This window comes from Perca fluviatilis, chromosome 14, assembly GCF_010015445.1.
Source record: "Perca fluviatilis chromosome 14, GENO_Pfluv_1.0, whole genome shotgun sequence".
In the NCBI taxonomy this organism is placed as follows: Eukaryota; Metazoa; Chordata; class Actinopteri; order Perciformes; family Percidae; genus Perca; species Perca fluviatilis.
In genome coordinates this window covers 34,904,996-34,926,357 of record NC_053125.1, presented here as the reverse complement: position 1 = coordinate 34,926,357, position 21,362 = coordinate 34,904,996, and the positions used below count along the sequence as shown (strand labels likewise).

The window sequence follows — 21,362 nt, the reverse complement described above, 5'->3', positions numbered from 1 at the left end:
TCATTAGAAACCTCCATTCTTCTAGTTTCTGAAAATGGGCTGGATTAGCATGTGATTAAAACACAACATACACTATAGCAGTTCAAACATGGTTCAAAATAGTTATTTTGGTAAAATAACTCAAACATAAATTGTGCCACACTATGCAGAACACAACACAACACAACACATACCTTCTAGACCTTGTCAACAAGACCTCTATGAAGTTTCACAACTCTAGTCCTAACCTAATGGGATCCATCATCTTCACAACCTCTCCTAAACCTCTCCTAAACCTCTCCACAACCTCTCCTAAACCTGTCCAAGTGACCACATTTTGCTAAATACTTTTACTCACTTCTATACTATTATAAATAAACACACTAAAGACTTAAAATGACTTCCAAAACCTTTTAACATTCATTCAAACACTGTTGATCATATTTGTTCTCATAAATCACATGGATGTGGCTGCTGGCTCTGGGAGGCGGGACTTCTGTTGCGCATTCATTAGGACTGGCTCCCATTGGATGTTCCTATCACGCTATTTACTGTTGGAAAGGGAACGTGATTGGCTACAGCTGCCATGATTGACGTGTTGATAGCCAATGAGAGCTGTTTCTAAGATGGCTGCTCAGAGAGATGACGCGTATTGGTGCTCCACAGTGGGAGCGCTTGCTGGAGTCGGGGGCTGTCCCGGGGTGAAAACTAAACAGAAAAAGGCGGGGATAGTTTCTTTGTGTAGGCAGCAACGTGAAGAAAACAAACGTACCCGGGAACACGGTGCAGGGCGAGGAGACGGAACGAGGTCGGCACATGAAGTTAGCAGACAGTTAGCATGGACTCTACAGGACAATATTCCTAACCTGGAGGAATTCTTTCCATCTGGGGACACTTCCGGACTAGAGGAATATTAATAAGACAGGAAAGGACGGGGATTGGAGGTTTAGGACAGACTCCAGGTAGGGAAGCGCCATCATCTTCTCCTTTTGCTCTTCTTCTTTGATCAATCTCATGAGATCATAAGATGCTGAGTCATGCTTTGGTGCTTCTGATTCCAGTCAAATGAAGTGAAGGATTGAAGTCCAGAGAATGTTCCCAATCAAAGTGGGGGGGCTGCTCCGTCTCCTAATGCTAGCCGCTGGCCCGGCAATACAAGGCTTTTAACGGCCCGGGGGGGTCCAGGGACTCCAGGGACCGGATGGTGTCTCCTGTCTCATGGTGTGTCTCTGTGTGGTGATCAGCAGATAGTATATACGGTTAACATTAAGGGACCCTCTTTATGCTACCGTTGAAGTGTGGTGATATTTTGAGCCTTTTTAGTGGTATGAATAGCAATTTGTTTTTACTTTCCCTGTGCCCCGAACACTAGCGTTGTAAGCTCATCAGTGGTCTGGGCTAGCGTCTTTCAAGCTACAAACCAATTTGATTAACATGAAAAGATGTCCCAGAGAGCGACATAGTGGGTACACATCTGTTAGTAACCCCTAGGTTTGTTTTGCGCCAGAATTGTCCTTTAATGTGTTTAAACTGTGTCTGTGCCGCCGCCATCTTTAGACAGACAACTGGTCTTAAAGACTCAGAAAATTATTTTTGTACTGCTTTTGGATGTTCATGTAAAAGAAATGCTAAACTAAGCAACATGGAATAACACGTCACAGATGAAAAAGATGTTCTACAATATTTAACTATTACGAAAGTGTTGAATTTATTATCACAAAAGGTAACATTAATCCTCCTTTTAAGATGAAAAGAAGTTAAAGGTCCAATGTGTAGGAATTTCTCCAATCTAGCAGAAAAATTGGATTTTGCATTCAAACGAATAGTGCTCTCTAGCGTCACGCTATTTCAAATGCGTGTTGCAACTACAGTAGCCGTTATGTACCAAGAAGCTATGATGTCTTCTAATTTAGCTTTTTTTTTTGGCGACGAGGATTCCTTCTCCTGTGGCTCGGCGTAAGTACGATCCTCCATTATGAACTAAAGGGCGGTGACAAGTGCCTCTCACTGGTCTCCTTCTCCGTTATAGCTGGTTCTGTCACGTGATGCTGGCTCTGAACGAAGACGTGTTGTGGATTAGCTAGACAGCTAGGCTAGGGCTTTATGCCCCTCTCAGAGATTATAGCTTTTCAAAATGGCCGAACGACATGGAAGCCTCCTTTGACTTACCCGTCCAATGTAAATACAGATAAGAAATTCTTCTCTTACGAGGATAAGTCAGATAATTGGCAGAGGAAATTTTACACTAATGATTTATAAATGAAGACATTGATTTTAGCTAATAAAATACTTAAAACACTACACAGTGTACCGTTAAGTGACTGTCTGGATACTGAATTAAGCTTTTTTTTCAGGTAAAGTATTTGTTATTTCAGTAATATTATATATATGTATATATGTATGTGTGTGTGTATAAATATTAGGGCTGTCAAACGCTAAATTGCTGAATTTCTATAGGTAATTTATTGTATTATATTAATAAATAATCGCATGTTTTATCACATTAATAAAGTTGTATTATTTGGCATTTCAGAACAGTTTTTAAGTACATATTAATAATGGAAAGCCATTCTTAGAAAAATGTGAATCTGTCATTATTGCACAATTCCTCAAAGTACCTAACTAAAAAACTAAAAATCCCTATCCTTACCAGAGTCAATATAGTGTGCAGTAACTTCTAAATAATGTAGATTACTCACTGACGTCCAGTGATCACCGGTTAATAAAACAGCGTTTGCACTTTGCAGCAGTTCCAGTCTGGCTGCTTTCTCCAGTGTTTCCTCTAGAATTTTTTTCAGTGGTGGCGGGGTGGCTAATGTTAGATGCCGACCGTTACCTTGAAACCATCCAGCAAATAGACGGTACCGTAGGGTGATTTAACGTCACCGCTCATTTTACACACACAGTTTAACAACAAAACTATAACGCTGAGTTAACATTACTAGCTACGTTTTTCATGTTGGTTTTGAGCGGTATGCACCCCCACTAACCTGGAAAATGCTTTTAAAACAGTAACGTTAATACAGCGCATCAGAGGAATACAGCGTTCTTCTGCAACGGGAGTCAGAGGCAGAGGGACTGTCACAGCAGCGTTAGCTAACATTAGCATCTCATCTGGGGTCTGATAAACAGTAAATTCATCTAAGTCAGTGCACCCAACACTATTTTCCAATAAACTGTAGCTGTCAAATTTCACAGGACCCGCGTGAGTGCGGATTTCATGTCGCGGCTTTCGTCGCTGTTTATTTATTCACTTATTGAGGGAAGTAGATAGCTAGCTAGTACTCGCCCTGTTGTTTGTTTGGTTGCCATGACTTCGCGAGTGATGACATCCTGTCCCTGTTCCATTTGCTCTACTCACCCTAGGGGGAGAGAGAGCGAATGACAGTTCGCTTGAGTTCAGTAGAGCAGACGGCTCTATGACTTTATCACTTTTCATAAACAGCCGAAGGAACGGTGGTGCGTGGTGTACATAGCGGAAACCCTGTTGTGCGTCTGCCCTATTTCTGATGCCGTGGCGCTGGAAATTTTACCGTGGCGCACCGCCACTATGCTATCAACATAGAGGAAACACTGTTCTCCGTGGAGTACAGGCTGTGTATGCGTGAAACTACTGTCCCCCTCGACCGCAATGAGACGGGCCAGAATATGCCAACCGTAGTACTTCTTTAAGACCCGAGTCTTCTACGATGCTGACAGGTCTGCATTTAGTTGCCAGCCATATCGCAAGAGCTGTAGTAATTCTTTTGGGATTTGGTTTAATCAACAGGTCGGCGAGTAGCACTCTCCAAAATAGTGCTTTGCCTGAGCCTGCTAGCATCAACCTGAGTCACGTTAACTGGACTATGCTTAGCTCGTAGGTGGTAGCTCAAGCATGACGTGCTTCAGTGATATTTTAATTCGGCTTTACACAATGTGCATATGGCTTTCGACTTGTCTACTGAGCCGTGGGAGGTTTGGAAAATAAAAAGTGCCATTCAGATTGGGTTGCTGCTGCATTTCTCCATCATGCTTGCAGCCTGCAGCAGTAGGATGTGTTAGGAGGAAGTATGGCAGCTTGATGATAAGGAAAGGTGCGGCAAAGGGTCAAAATAGTAGCCTGTTAGGCACCATGCGAAGCCGAGTGAAGTGAAAATAAATTAATAAATGCCGGCATGCAATTCAAAAAAAATTAACGTGTTAATGCTGATAGCCCTAGTATATAAAGTACAGGCCAAAAGTTTGGACACACCTTCTCATTCAATGCGTTTTCTTTATTTTCATGACTATTTACATTGTAGATTCTCACTGAACGCATCAAAACTATGAATGAACACATATGGAATATTAACAAAAAAGTGTGAAATAACTGAAAACATGTCTTATATTTTTGATTCCTCAAAGTAGCCACCCTTTGCTTTTTTTGATAGCGCTGCAAACCCTTGATGTTCTCTCAATGAGCTTCATGAGGTAGTCACCTGAAATGGTTTTCACTTCACAGGTGTGCCTTGTCAGGATTAATTAGTGGAATTTTTTCCCATATTAATGGGGTTGGGACCATCAGTTGTATTGTGCAGAAGTCAGGTTAATACACAGCCGACAGCCCTATTGGACAACTGTTATAATTCATATTATGGCAAGAACCAATCGGCTAAGTAAAGAGAAACGAATGGCCATCATTACTTTAACAAATGAAGGGCAATCAGTCCGGAAAATTGCGAAAACTTTGAATGTGTCCCCAAGTGCAGGCTTGAATCAAAGATGGCTGCAACTCCCCCTCCTCGGCCGGTGCCTCTAGGAATTTGAGTATTACTATGACTGGGAGGGGTGGCTTCATTTAGACTAACATATTCTTCATGGCTGATATCAAATGGTTTACCAATACTGATTTAGAAGACAGAGATCTAATATTTAATAGTCCACATCTAATTTTCCTATTTCGTTCTGGTGTTTTAATTCCAATTAAGTTGCTTAGTATAGCCCCTCTTTTGTTTACTTTTGATTTAACCGATCTGAGTCGGGGGAAAGACACAAAGCTTTTTAGACTATGAGTGGGCGACTGCTCTAACGGAACCACAGAGGGGAGCGTATCACTGCACCTCTGATTGCTAATATCGAGCTTGGGTTGTCATGGTTTATGACCGATGATAGACTCGGTCAGATTTTTTGATATGAGAGTGGTAGGGGTGCACGATATTGAAAAAAATGTGATATTGCGATATCGACAATGAATATTTCGATATCGATATTAATTTCGATATTTTTAAACGTATGTAAAATTACCAAAGTTATGGGAAAACGCATCAAAAATAGATTTCATATTTCCCAGTGCTAAAACAATACATTTAAAATGTTGCCTGAACTGAAAGAATTATATATATATTTAAAATTAAATGATTTATTAAAAATGTAATAACAATAACTTATAACAATATCTTATTTCACCAGTAAATTCTTGTTAACGACAAAAAAAAAAACACTGGCTGGCAAAAGCGTATTTTACAATTACTTTCAATGCAACACGAGGCTGGCGAAGCCAAACACTGTATGGGAAAGCGTATTTTACAATTTCTTTGAATGCAGCACGAGGCTGGCGAGGCTCAGTCTGTGCTGTTTTTCAGACAACGGCAGCTACAGCCTGGTGTTACAGTTCTCTCCAGTGAAATACAGACACACTCTTCACCGTTTAGCTGTCAGCATTTTAACCGTGTTTACTCGGTTAAAATGCTCGGTTAGCTGCTAGCTAACGGTAAGCTAACGTTACCTGCTGTCAGGTGTAGCGCTAACTAGCTAAGGGTAGGCTAACGTTACCTGCTGTAGCGCTAACTAGCTAACGCTAATACCAAGTGTTTGTTAACTAGCGTCCCGTGCGGTGATGTTTCAGTTCCCTCTAACGTCCGTTTTCGGATCATCAGAGAGAAGCGCAGGCATTTAAGTGGCACGTGTGTTACGCTTCCCGTAAAACACAAAAAAAGAAATGTTCTTTTTATTTTTTTTTATTCTTAATATTTAAAAATAAATTTTTTTTTTTTTTTTTCAAACTATATTCTTTTTTTACTTATAACCCAAACAAAACATTTTTATATCCCTCTCTTTCTTTTTCTTTTTTTTTTTATTTTTTTAATACAATAACCACAACATTTTTTTACCTCTTTTTTTTTTATTTTTTTTTTCTTTTTTATTAATTTTTTTTTTTTTTTTTTTTTTCTCTTTTTTACAAATATTTTTTTTTTTTTTTTTTTTTTTTTTTTTTTATAATTAAATAAATAAAAAAAAAAATTATTTTTTTTTTTTTTTAAAAATAAAATTATATTTTTTTAATTTATTATAAATTATAATTTTTTTTTTTTTTTATAAATTTTTTTTTTTAATTAATAATTATTAAATAAAAAAAAAAAAAAAAAAAAAAAAAAAAAAAAAAATTATTTATTTTTTATTTTTTTTTTTTTTTTTTTTTACCTGTATTTTTTTTAAAAAAGAAAAAAAAAATTTAAATTTTTTTTTTTTAAAAACAAAATTTTTTTACTTTACATCAAAACACAAAAAAAAACACCCCACTTTTCTTCTTTTTTTTTTTCCTTCACCCCAAAAAAAAAAAATTATAAATTTTTTTTAAAAAAAAATACACACAAACAAAAAAAAAAACAACACAAAACACAAAAAAAAAACCACAATCTCCCCCCCCCCCTTCCTCCCTCCTTCCAACAAAAAAAAACTTTTCTACAACTTTCTTTTTTTTTCTTTTTTTTTTTTTTTTATTAATATAAAAACAAAAAAAAAACAAAATTTTTATTTTTTTTTTTTTAATTTACTTTTATTTATTATTACTTTTTTTTTAACTTTATTAATTTTTTTTTTTTTTTTTTTTTTACAAAAAAAAAAATAAATAAAAAAAAAAAAAGAAATATTAAAAAAAATATTTTATATAACAAAACTTTATAATAATTTAAATATTTTTTTATTTTTTTTTTTTTTAATAAAAAAAAAAAAAAAAAACAAAAAACAAAAAAAAAATTAAAAAAAAAAATATTTAAAAAAAATTATTAAAAACAAAAAAAATACAATAAAAATAATTAATATTATAAATAATAAAAAAAAAAATAAAAACAAAAAAAATAACAAAAATAAAAAAACAAAAATAAATTATTTATATAAATAATAAAAAAAAATAATAATAAAAAATTAATTTTAAAATAAAAATAAAAAAATAAAAAAAAAAAATATTTAATTTTTTTTTTAAATTTTTTCTCTTTTAACAAAAAAAAAAAAAAAAAAAAAAAAAAAAAAAAAAATAAAATTAATTTTTAATCATCACTTAACAATACACCCCAACAAAAAAAAAAAAAACAACCTTTAACCAAAAACAAAATTTAATTTAATAAAAAAATAATTTAATATTATAAAAAAAAAAAAAAAAAAAAAAAAAAAAAAACTAGATAAGGCGCTCCACGCAGCTGATGTTTATACTTCTCCGCTGGTGTGTGCGTCGAGCCAGCCGGTGTGTGTGTGGTAGAGCGAGGAAGAAGTGAGAGAGTCACGGCGATTTTCTTCGGAGTGAGCCTATGGGAGTGAAACTCTAACGTCATAGTGAGAGAACCAAAGTGTCTCCCCTGTTCTTTCTGAACACGGTGGGAAATCTGGAGCAGGAAAAGTTAACCGTCTGCTTGATTTCGTGTTGTTTATGGAGAAGGAGAACCAGGAAATGAGTTGGGGAATTGCAACGCTACCAAGTGATGTGTATTTTTCGAGAGGTGCATCAAAGAGTGTATACGTAACAAGAGGCTAAACTCAATAGAACGTTGTGCTGCAGCTTTCAATGGAACATTCTATCGAGTGCAGCTCCACCATCTTGGACTGAATGCAACACAAAGTTCTATTGAGTTTCGCCTCTTGTTGGTTCTATACTCTTTGGGTACATGTTGGGTGGGATGCAACGTAAACAAAATATCGCATAATTATCGCGAGACTTCCGGTATAATATCGCGCAACGTGATATCGCGATAACGATATTGAGTCAATATATTGTGCACCCCTAGAGAGTGGCTCCGTCCCAGGTGGGATGAATGCCGTCTCTCCTAATCAGACCAGGCTTTCTCCAGAACGCCACCCAGTTATTCACATAGCCCACATCATTAGCTGGGCACCATTCCGACAACCAGCGGTTGAACGATGACATGCGGATGTACATTTGATCACTGGTCAGGTTTGGCAGGGGTCCAGAGAAAATTGCTGAATCCGACATTGAATTTGCATAAGCACACAGTGACTCAACATTAATTTTAGTGATCTCCGATTTACGACCATAACCACCTACGTGAAGTATGATTTTACTGTACTTACGGTTCTTTTTAGCCAGCAGCTTTAGATGGGATTCTATATCGCCCTCTCTGTAGCTGCTGGGTCCGTCTGCATCACATATTGCAGTATAGAATTCCCAATAACCAGAATTGGCTTCTCAGTGGGTGTATCACTCACCTGTGTTATCACAGACAACATTAGAACTGGCTCGTTCGGTCGTGGAGATTGTTTTTGAGGAACGTTGTCATTTGGGCGATCCGGGCAGTGTAGGCCACCGGACCGGCTGGTTACCGCATCCCTCACAAGCTGACGCCGCGAGGCAGAAGTCCGCTTCCGTGACGACGGCTGGTCAGTCGGCTTTGAAGTGGGGCGGGCCCAGTGAACCGCCTCGGCCGCTACTGGTTCTGACTCCAACAGGACAGTCAAACAGTTGGAGAGGCTGAGAGCAGGAGGTGATGTAGCCCTACTCGAGGCTCTCTTTTGGCCACAAACCACCTCAGTCCAGGATGGCTTGATGACCGGTGTCGAGCAAGAAAATAGGTGTTGGCTGGCGGTTGGGTCCCATAGCGTAGTATCCTGAAAGGCCGCCGTAAGCGATGAGAGCCGGAGCGACTGGTTATGAGCCACGTCCAAGCAGGCGGTTAAAAAAGCATCTTTGGTCTTTAAGTCCTTTGGAAAGTTGACGAACATCTTCCTTTAGGTCAGCAATTTCTTTGTTTGCTTTCTTAAAAAATTAGGAAATTTTGTGTGTTGGTGGTGACTCGCCAGGTGTAGAGGCAGCCATGGGTCTAGCGTTGGTTTAGCCGGTTGGTCTAGTCTTAATAATTTAACGTGAAGCTAAATGCTTACTACGTGTACAAATGTATCTTTTTTTTTTTTAAAACACTATATTAATGTAATAGAAACTAGGCTATAGAACCAGTGGGTAGGAGAGTGAAGGCAGCTGCCGGCTCCCTGTTTTAAATCTAATGAGGATTATCACTGGACAGTGTTGGGGAGCTGTTAAGCAGTCTGTGATGTACATATATAAAGCTTTAATAAGATCTACCATAGACCATGGATGTGTAGTTTATAGTTCAGCATGCAAAACGTCTTTAAGAAAACTTGAGAGGATTCAATTCAAAGCTAAAAGAATTGCTTTATGAGCTATAAATAAATTGTCTCTAACATACTGGGTTAGGTTGTTGGGAAGTATTAATAATTCAGCACTTTCAGTTTTTAATGATTGCTGGGAATATCAAACAAAATCAAAAGTGTTTGGTTGGAACATCAACAGTATAGCAGAACAATATGGAATTAAAGAACTGAAACTTAGTCCTTCACTGGTTCTAAGTGCTATTCCTGCATGTATTCTTCCACCACCAGAGATTAACAGTGAACTATGGCAAGGACAGACAGAGTATCCAAATAAACAAAGTTTTGCAGCATATTGCCAGGCATATATAAAAACGTCATTCTATGGATATCTTAAAATATAAACCGATGGATCAAAAGATCCACAAAATGGGCATTTTGGTATTGGGATATATATTCCAGAATGTAACAAAATAGATGGATATAGGTTAAATCATTTTCTATCTGTGTACTCTATAGAGATGACTGGGATAAGTACAGCTCTTAGGGGGATTGAAGAGATTAAACCATTGAGAGCTCTAATCTGTACAGATTCCATGGCAGCTACTCATAGCTTAGATACAGGTCACTCATCAAGGGAAGATTTGATATTGTATTTATTTGTTAAACCAGCTGTTATTTCTATTTAATGTGGATGAGAGTTAGGAGTTTAAGGGGTCGCTACGCGACCGTTGTGCTAATTATATTATATTATTATTAATTATATTATATGTAACATCGTGTTTAAACATGTTTATACGTTTACTACTTGTTGTTAGGATTTTTCAGTACTTTGTGGTTGAGTAAAATAAGAAGTAAGTGGTGTTAAATATAGTTATCTGTACCGCTATCGAGGCTTTGCTAGCTTGAATGGAACATAACATCCGGTCCGGGGTTTTCACAATAAAAGCATCCGGCCGTTTAGTTAGTTGGAGGCTTTAAAGAGTATCATAGATAACAGGAAGTGTTGTCTACGTTAGCGGTAACTTAACGGATGGGAGACCATCTCTGAGAATCCCATATAACAAGCATTTGAATCATTTTTCTCTGCTTACATTATTGGCGTTTAAGAGCTATATAGCCATGTTCTGGTTGGTTATATTAGAGAGAGCAACAAGTTAGCGGAAAGATTGCTATGCTGTTATTCAAATAATATTTAAAGATTTAATTCTCAAATGCAGTCTGTTATTAATATGCACTACACTACTCAGGCTTATTCATTGTCAAAGCCACTATAAGCATGTGGTTGTCGTTAGGGTCAATTATTCCCCGAAAGAACCAACCAGGCCTGCCTTATTGCGCAATCAAAAGGTTTTTCAAAACTTGCCATTTTAGCTCAAAGTTTGTTGTAGTTTCCTGAAACAAACTGAGTTTTGCAAGGCGAGGAACATCTGGTGATTTTCCGGAAAATGAACTGTTGTTGATTGAGGCTACTCTGCATGTACAGTACAGGCCAAAAGGTTGTGACACACCTTCTCATTTAATGTGTTTCTTTATTTTCATGACTATTTACATTGTAGATTCTCACTGAAGGCATCAAAACTATGAATAAAAACATATGGAATTATGTACTTAACAAAAAAGTGTGAAATAACTGAAAACATGTCTTATATTTTAGATTCTTCAAAGTAGCCACCCTTTGCTTTTTTTGATAACTCTGCAAACCCTTGGTGTTCTCTCAATGAGCTTCATGAGGTAGTCACCTGAAATGGTTTTCACTTCACAGGTGTGCTTTGTCAGGGTTAATTAGTGGATTTTTTTCCCTTTTAATAATAAAAAAGCAAAGGGTGGCTATTTTCAAGAATCTAAAATATAAGACATGTTTTCAGTTATTTCACACTTTTTTGTTAAGTACATAATTCCATATGTGTTCATTCATAGTTTTGATGCCTTAAATAGTCATGAAAATAAAGGAAACGCATTGAATGAGAAGGTGTGTCCAAACTTCTGGCCTGTACTGTAGCTTGTAGCTCCAGTTAATGACTTTTGTGTCTTACATTTTAGTAGTTATTTCAGTTGTAATGCAGGAGATACTTGCCACTCTGAAGTCGTATGGATTGGTCACCTCATCAGCCCTTTCTTTATTTCCATTCACACAGAATATTTTAATATAGTAAAACATGGTAAACTATAATTCACTCCCACCTCCCATTAGTTCTTCTAACCCTTGTATCATTATCGCTGCATGTTTCCCCCTTGGGTCTACCAAAGGAGCCCTCAGCAGACATCAAGCTGGAGACCGTAGCAGGAAAGAAGGGCAAGAAGGCCGAGGAGGAGCAGCCTGCAGATACTCCAGCAGCTGCAGCAGTGAAGGATGAGGAGGAGGCAGAGGAAGAGCAGCCTGCAGCACCTCCTGCAGCTGCAGCAGCAGTGAAGGAGGAGGAAGAGGCCAAGGAGGAGGAGCAGCCTGCAGCACCTCATGCAGCTGCAGCAGCAGTGAAGGATGAAGAGAAGGAGTATGTGGTGGAGAAGATTTTGGACCACAGAGTGGTGAAGGGAAGAGTAGAGTTTCTGCTGAACTGGAAGGGGTTCTCAGAGTAAGTATGAGTATATTTGTATGTATTTTTTAGGGCTTTTGGAACGAATGCCGAAATTCAAATATAATTTGAATAGTAAAAAAAGTCAATACTATTTGAATGCTGAAATTACTATTCAGATGTGACTTTTTTTATAAATATGTTGGCTGACGTTAGCGAATCTCCCTCTTCTCGCCTTGGCCTACCCGCATGTGTTGCTCATGTCACTTCTTATGACCAATAACTTAGCAGGTGTGAGAAACGCAAGGCATTGTGAGGTCTAAGCTAACGTTATGTACCGTACGTTAGTACAACATTACGGAGCTAAGGTTATGTACTGAGTAATGTTAGTGTACAGGGGAGTGACAGGCTGCGGCTGGAAATCGCAAGTAGGACGGGAAATATTTTTAACATGACTTTAAAATCGACATCCACTGAGCCAAAGTGCTTATGTTAACATTAGTTATCTCGTTCTTGTTTTCAAACTGAGTTGCGAGCAAGGTTATTATAGTTTTGCATTTTTCATTAGTTTTTATTTTTATTTCGTTTTGACTGTTTGTTTTCAAATTCAGTTTAGTTTTAATTAGTTTTTAAAGCGGTTTTGCTAGTTTAGTTTAGTTTTTTATTTTTTGAAAATGCTTAGTTTTAGCTTAGTTTTTAGTTTAGTTTTTATTAGTTTTAGTCTTAGTTTTAGTCTTTTTTTCTAATATGGGTTATTTGTTGGGGGCAAGATTCACAAAGGTCAGAAAAAAAGTATTGTGTAATAATAACTCAACAAAAACGTCATACAATTTTAGAAATATGTATTCACAATGTATTCAACAATAACACCAGTACATAAAATGTACATATGATGAGCACAAATACAGTATCTCTCACAAAATTGAGTACACCCCTCACTGTTTGTAAATATTTCATTATATCTTTTAATGGGACAACACTGAAGAAATTACACTGTGTACAGCTTGTATAACAGTGTTAATGTGCAAAATAACTCAACACACAGCCATTAAAGTGATGGTTCGGAGTAATTCACCCTAGGGTCCTTTGCACCATGACCTCGAGCCAAACACCCCCCCAGAATCCTTTTTCACCTGGGTCTAACATTGGGAGAGTTAGCGTAGAGTAGCGTTATCAGCTGAATAGCTTAGCGCAGGGGCTAATGGACCCACATTTGTATCTCGTAAGTTACCCCACTAATAATGCCCGAAATGATACCAAACGTCTACAAGTAGTAAAAATAGGTTATGCTCTCATAAAATGATGGATTGGAAAGTTTGTAAGTACAATGGTGAAGGGTATGTGATGATGTGGGGGTATGGTGAAGGGTATGTGATGATGTGGGGGGGCTATTTTAATTCCAAAGGCCAAGGGAACTTTATCAGGATGCATAGTATCCTGGATCCATGAAATAACTGGCCTTTAAAAATAAACATCTGCCTGCCTCTATGGGAATTTAACATAGGGGTGGACTGACTTTTGTTGCCAGCGGTTTAGACCTTAATGGCTGTGTGTTGAGTTATTTTGAGGGGACAGTGCATTTAAAACTGTTATACAAGCTGTACACTTAATACTTTATTGTAGCAAAGTGTAATTTCTTCAGTGTTGTCCCATTAAAAGATATAATGAAATATTTACTAAAATGTAAAAAACACTTTTGTGAGATACTGTATGTAAACAGTCTACACAAGACGCAGCAGTAAGTGCAAAATGTGTTAGTAACTGTGTCACGAAAAAACCTAAATAGCCAACAGACTAAAGAAGACCGACATCAACAGGTGTTTTGAACTTTGGTTCGAGTAAATTGGCGAACTTTTTGAAGTCAGTCGACTCCCACAGTTGTGTAGCTAGACATCCCAGTATCAACACACATTAACCCACGCTTCCTCACGCATTTGGTGTTCATGCGTATTTACCATAGACTGTAACAGTCTATGGTATTGACTAACCAGCAGCTATCGGGTTGCCGGTGAAAGCCCTCCTGTAGTGTTCTCTGTCCTGCGGTTGTTTCAGTCATGCTGTCTGGCCCAGGCCCCATACATCCATGCCCTGTACCGGGGTTATATTATCTTCTGTTTCGGGGGAAGGGGTCTTTGCGTTCTCCTTGCCCTGTCACTGCTTGTTAAGGTAAGCTAGGTTAGCCTCCTTGAGCACGCTTCTCAAATGTACTTTCAAATTTGTGGGATTTTTTCCCTTAATTGTCCACTGATTTTACCACCTTCCACTGCGAGGCACTTGCTTTTATCTGACACAGTCATAATCAGATAGGACTCTGACGCTTTCTTAAGACTTTCGGTACCGCTATGATGCCAGGCGAGGGGTACGGACACGTTGTGTTCAATTTGACGTGGAATGTCGGAATTTCTGGGTTCCCAGTCGGAAACTACATGTCTACGGCATGGACTGAATAAAACAGGTCGGAAATGTCAACTCTGAAAGATGTTATTTGCTCTGTGAAAGACATTGACAAAGACGAAAACTAAGGACATTTACTCAATAATTTTATTTCATTTTAGTTAGTTTTGCAAACAGACATTACAGTTTTAGTTTAGTTATAATTTTTTTGTAATGCCTCGTTTTTATTTTTAATTCAGTTAACGACAATGTTTTTCCACATTGTTTTTTCCCATCTAGTTTTCGTTATTTCGTTTGTTTTCGTTAACGATTATAACCTTGGTTGCGAGGTATAGTAACGTTATTTTAGATGGGAGCTTCATGGAGAAAGCTAATGTTTGTTATCTACCCTACAGTTGTCAGTTAGCGTTAACTTGAAGGCCCGCAATTAACCTTGGCAATAGAAAAAAGGAATAATACGAATTAGAGTGAGAATTTATTGCCTAAGAACAAAGCCTGAGGATATTTTCTTCTGTCTGCACTCACCTTTCCAGTGAGGATAACACATGGGAGCCACAAGACAACCTGGACGGCCCCGACCTTATCGCAGAGTACATGCAGAAACACAAGGAGAAGGAGGAGAAGAAGAAGAAGGAGGGCAAGAGGAAAGTTGTTACTGAGGCCTCGGGAGACTCAAAGGAGCAAGGGAGCAAGAGGAAGGCAGAGGAGGTGAGTGAAGGAAAGAGGTTACTCCAGACTGAAGAGGGTTTCATAAATATCTTTTAGACGACAAAAACAGATGAGAAAAGGGTATTTTACAATAACTTTGCACCACAAGGTTTACCTGTTTCAAGATAACGCAACATTTAGGATATATTGTGAATCCCTAGCTACAACTGTTAATGTGTGTAAATGATTAGTAGCCTAACTCCTTGAATGGTATGATTATGACGGTTTCAGTTCAGAGCAGTGGTCAGTAAATGTATATTTTTAGGCTGCTTACGCATTAGGGATGTAACGATTACCGGGTGTAACGGTAAACCATGGTAAAAATGTTGACACTAACAATTACCGTTTTCATTTAAAATATCTTTATTATCATGGTGGATTACCTCGGTGTGGAAACCGCGTGTTCCCAGCTTCATCCATTACTCCTGAAGTTGCCACGCGGGCTCACTGCGTAGTTTACAATGCGTTTCTTTCTTGAAGTAGGAACCATGTTGTAAGGAGGAGATGACAGCGCTCAGGACATATATTAGCCTTGTAAAATAGCCCATATTAACCCTTACTATCTCTCTCCTGAGATGATTGACCAATCAGTGATGAGACTCATCGCTTTGAGTAGGGGAAGGGGACAAAATATTCAGGTTGTGTTAGAGCAATTTGCTAGCAACGTGCAATCGTCATTAAACAGACTAGCAGTGTGGAGCCACGTTAGCGGTGGGCGATATGGACAAAAAATAATATCTTGATATTTTTGACGGTTTTGACGATAACGATAATTAGACAATATCCTTTAAAAATATGTTTTTAAAGGTCTAAGTTACTTAATCACTGATGATAATAATGGGCACAATGTTGAATGAAAACAGTTCTTATTTATTTTCTTTAAAATGTAAGTATTCAAGTAAAAAAAATTAAAATACTAATTGAACTAGTGTAGTAACATTTCTACTTGGCTGTATAGTCCTTATGACCGGGATTTATGCTGGGATCAGGAGTAGTTGGATTTGATCTGACTGGCCCAGGTGAGGTAGAGGAGCAATTCTGTATGCTTTCTTGTCGCTGCACAATTGCGAGCTGCCAATGACATTAGTGAATGTGTTGCATTCCAATGCGTTTTTTAGTAATTTAAATACTCTAATGACAATTTGCACATCATTTACCCAAACAAATTCCAATATTATCATATACGATACCCACCCCTACTAGTCGCTCCTCCTCAGCCCGCCTTTGCCGTCATGAAACGCACAACGGCAAGATGCTCTTATAAATTCTACTTTTGTGCAATACCACGTTAGCAACACGTTGATTTCATGTCATTCTGAGCCATTTGGTAAGATGTTCTTTAAGCCTGGAGGGGGGGTACCTAACACTATTTAACATGTTACTAACATAAGATTTGGGCTACATTTACACTACTATGTTTAGGGATTAAAATGTATATATTTTGCTACGTTTACACCACTACTGAGGTTAGAAGAGCCCGATGGCGTCCATACTAACATTTCTACAACTAGAACAACTTTACCTTCATTTTGACATCAAACTAATGTATGTATTTCAAAAGGTTTGAATGAGATTTAAATGTTGAAAAATGCCCAGAATGTATGAATGGTTTGTGCTATTTCAAAGTCGCCATGGACTTTATAACTGAAAGTAAAACTGAAGAGTACATTTCATACCTGCAAACTAGTCTCTTTTCGGCGACAATCGACGTTTTGAATGGGAAAATGTCATCCACATGACTCATGTAGATCCAAAGTTTTTATTTTGGTGGGGGGGGTGTCCGAGACCCGGTGCTAATATGGCAATGGTGCCTTAACGACCGTTATCTACCGGACCGAATAGCAACGCGGATTTCAGTGCCTTATTTAGATGCCACTTAAATGCCTGCGCTTCTCTTTGATGCTCCAAAAACGGACATTAGAGGGAGGTGAGACATCGCCGCATGGGATGCCAGTTAACACTACACCTGACAGGTGGTAATGTTAGCCTACCGCTAGCTAGCAGCTGGAGTAAACATGGTTAAAGTGCTGACAGCTAAACGGTGTAAAAGTGTGTCTGTATTTCAGTCTACAGTCTATAGCTGCCGTTGTTTGAAAAACAACACAGATGTTGCGTTCACTACATTCAAAGTTGTCGTACAGTATCATTTTCCATCCAGTGGTTGTTTTTGTCGTTTAACAGGAATTTCCTGCTGAAATAAGTTATTGTTATTAAATTTTTTATAAATCATTTAATTTTGACCCTGTAGCCTTAGCAATACACAAGCCATTCTTTAATGTCGCCGACTGTCGTTTTTAGGCTCTTTTTATTTTTCATTTAATCAACTTTTTATCGGGGGGTGGGGGGAGGGATGTTGTGTCACGTTTTTTCAGCCCTTCTGAGTAGGGCTGCAACAACAAATCGATAAAATTTGATTAGTAAAAAAGTTGCCAACGAACAGGATGAACGGAGATAGATTCTACCCCCCGAAAAAGAACTGTCATGTTTCTAACAGTTGCGTGACCAGAGACTTAACAAACAGCTTAGAGCCCAAGAGGACACAGAGTTGGCTTATTTCCTCCTGAACAGGTAAGCATTAGCTTCAGGCTAATTTATCACAGCCACTAGGGATGGGCGTTTCATGTAATTTCAACATTTGTGTACTCACATTGAATCATATAGCTAGAGTACCCGAGCTGGTTATTCGCAAAAACAATTGAGACACAGCCAGTAAAGTGATCTTGACTGGTCCGAACTGGCTAACTTCTAACGTTACCAGAGGACCAGGCAAGCAGCCCATGGCTGTTTACGGAGCCGACAACGGTGAGTTATTTTAAGCCACGAGAGGGGGGCTGTAAATCGGGAAGAGGACCATGAGTTTGCAGTGTGTTTAGCGATGGTTGCTGTAATTCTAAGCCAATGAAGTGTGTTCAGTCGGCAAGGTAGTGGTATTTTTAGCGGTTCCTATTGTAATTCTAAATCGAGGAAGTGTGCCTGTCTGGCGTGTGGAGAGGACGGTGAGGTTGTGGGGTTTTTGGCGGTTCCTACGGTAATTCTAAGCCGAAAAAGTGTGTCTGTCAGTTGGGTACAGAGCTCAGCGTGAGCACGGGCTTTTATGACTGTCAATATAGCCAGCATCTAACGTTAGCTACTCCACTGTGCTGTGACGTAATGTCTGACTATGTGAGACAATTGTCTAGCAACATTGTTGTGGATGCTGCAGTCTCAGCCTGGCAACCAACGTGAACTTCGAGTCTGGGGAGGAGGGGGCAGGGAGACGACTCTCTCCAGTATTTTGAATTTGCACTGCAGTAACTATTTTATACACTAGCTGTCAGTATTACATATTGGACCTTTAAAACATGTCTGCAACTGGCAAGTCCAGGGTTTAAAGAAGTTTGTTCACTAAGTCTTTGTTTGTTTGTTGCTATAGAAACGGAGAAGAGGAGAGGGACCCAAATGTCACCACTGTCAGCACTGTGACAAATACTTCACAACATCTGGATATTTAAAGATTCATCAGAGAGTTCATACTGGACAGAAGCCATACAGGTGTGATCAATGTGGGGCAGGTTTCACACAAGAGAGTGCCCTAAAAACCCATCAACGCATTCACACTGGAGAGAAGCCGTACAGGTGTGATCAGTGCGGGGCAGGTTTCACACAAAAGATTGCACTAAAAACCCATCAACGCATTCACACTGGAGAGAAGCCATACAGGTGTGATCAATGCGGGGCAGCTTTCACACAACAGACTAACTTAATAATCCATCAACGCATTCACACTAGAGAGAAGCCGTACAGGTGTGATCAATGCAGGGCAGCTTTCACACAACAGAGTACCCTAAAAAATCATCAACGCATTCACACTGGAGAGAAGCTGCACAGCTGTGATCAATGCGGGGCAGCTTTTGCACGACAGAGTGCACTTAAAAACCATCAACTCATTCACACTGGAGAGAAGCCGTACAGCTGTGATCAATGTGGGGCAGGTTTCACACAACAGAGTGCCCTAAAAAAACATCAACGACGTGTTCATACTGGAGAGAAGCCGTACTGGTGTGAACAATGTGGGCAAACTTTTTCTCAGAGTTGGAGCCTTAAAAGACACCAACGTGTTCACACTGGAGCGAAGCCGTACTGGTGTGAACAATGTGGAAAAACTTTTTCTCAGAGTGGTAACCTTAAAAAACACCAGCGCATTCACACTGCCTCGTGAACATGTTTTCAGAGCCAAGCTGTTTCCTCCTGCATGTATGTTATTGTGGCTACGACTACATATTACGCTCCTTTCCTTTTAAGGGTTAGTCCCCCGAGAAGTGAGTCAAATGCTGTTTCCTCTGATGCTATGTGTTTTAATGATTACTTACTGAGAATGATTTTTTTTAAATTATTATTTCTTTTCGTTAAAAAAGCAAGACAGTGGTTGCTGCTGCAACAGAGAGAGAATTGGTGTGGGAGAAAATTGCTGCTTGAGTCAATGTGTACGCATTAACAGTGTATTAATTTAATATTTAATCACAGTCAACTTATAATATTACTGTTGAAAACTGGAATTGTATTACACCTATAATTTCATTTGGGTGCAATCTTGCGGGCGAAAAAGTAAGTTATACTAATCCTATTCTGAGGCTGCAGCACCATGATCATTAACAGAACTGTAATTTATAATCATTTATTTCTTTTTAATGGCTCTCACTGGTTTGTGTCCAGGGAACACGTTTAAAAAATGTTTCAGAGCGAGTCACACTCTGACAGCTCTACAGTGGCTTTACTATTACACTATGATCCGTATACACACCAATAAAGAAAACTGCCGTTTGCAAAAAACGTAATGCGACACAAAGAATTTGCTTGGATGTTAAAGCCTGTCCACGATGGTTTGTTAGTGATATGAGGACGGACAAGGTATCTATGTATCTGATGGACTGTGTAAAAATGAAAATACATTTAGTCGGGACTCAATATCGTCTCCCGATGTAAACTCTCCGTGAAGTAATACAGCTTTTTCATCAACGGGATCGTCGACAAAAGGACATGACATGTTTGAGAAAAAAACATTTTTTAATCTGCCTAACAATACTTTTTTTATTCATGCAGATAACAAACTGCATTAAAATGCACCTGATACAGACTGAATGAATGAGGAAATGAGTGAGAAGACTGTGTCAGAGGGAGGAGACTGAGAGAAACTCGAGGTTTCTTGAAGAAAACCTGCTCCCGACCAAGTTAGATTCACAGCGAGCGCCTGGTGGCCGGGTTTGCCACGGAGCCCGGTCAGGCACAGCCCGAAGAAGCAACGTGGCAACTCCCTCTCCATCCCATGGGCCCACCACCTGTGGTAGGAACCGCTGGGGTCGGGTGCGCTGCCACACGGGTGGCAGTGAAGGTCAGGGGCCTCGACCGACCAGACCCGGGCAGCAGCGCTGGCTCTGGGGACGTGGAATGTCACCTCTCTGTGGGGGAAGGAGCCGGAGCTTGTGCGAGAGGTGGAGCGCTACCGGTTAGATCTGGTGCGGCTTACCTCTACGCACAGTCTCGGTTCTGGAACCATACTCCTGGATAGGGGTTGGACTCTTTTCTTCTCCGGAGTTGCCTAGGGTGTGAGGCGCCGGGCGGGTGTGGGGATACTCACAAGCCCCCGGCTGAGCGCCGCTATGTTGGAGTTTACCCCGGTGGACAAGAGGGTCGCCTCCCTACGCCTGCGGGTTGTGGGGGGGGAAAACTCTGACTGTTGTTTGTGCATATGCACCAAACAAGAGTTCGGAGTATTCGGCCTTCTTGGAGACCTTGAGTGGAGTCCTGTATGGGGCTCCAGTGGGGGACTCCATAGTTCTGCTGGGGGACTTCAACGCACACGTGGGCAATGATGGAGACACATGGAGAGGCGTGATTGGGAGGAACGGCCTCCCTGATCTAAACCAGAGTGGTTGTTTGTTGTTGGACTTCTGGATTGTCTATAACGAACACCATGTTCGAACATAGGGATGCTCATAAGTGTACTTGGTACCAGAGCACCCTAGGCCAAAGATCAATGATCGATTTTATAATCGTTTCATCTGATCTGAGGCCGTGTGTTTTGGACACTCGGGTGAAGAGAGGGGCGGAGCTGTCATCTGATCACCATCTGGTGGTGAGTTGGGTCAGGGGGTGGGGGAAGACTCTGGACAGACCTGGTAAGCCCAAACGGGTAGTGCGGGTAAATTGGGAACGCCTGGAGGAGGCCCCTGTCCGACAGACTTTCAACTCACACCTCCGGCGGAGCTTTTCGTGCATCCCTGTGGAAGCTGGGGGTGTTGAACCCGAGTGGACAATGTTCAAAGTTTCCATTGCTGAAGCCGCGGCTAGGAGCTGTGGTCTTAGGGTCTTAGGTGCCTCAAGGGGCGGTAACCCACGAACACCGTGGTGGACACCGATGGTCAGGGAAGCTGTCCG

General features: G+C 39.6%; 1 protein-coding gene across 1 annotated transcript; it reads left to right on the top strand.

Annotated features, from left to right (window-relative positions):
• The first annotated feature begins 489 nt into the window (after nt 1-489).
• LOC120572788 (zinc finger protein 391-like) lies at nt 490-19,391 on the top strand. The gene is made up of 5 exons (XM_039822226.1): nt 490-941; nt 1,041-1,200; nt 11,581-11,906; nt 14,774-14,948; nt 18,361-19,391. The coding sequence occupies exons 2-5, from the start codon at nt 1,198-1,200 to the stop codon at nt 19,144-19,146; spliced, it is 1,290 nt and encodes a 429-aa protein (XP_039678160.1). The 5' UTR covers nt 490-941; nt 1,041-1,197; the 3' UTR covers nt 19,147-19,391.
• Nucleotides 19,392-21,362: the final 1,971 nt, after the last annotated feature.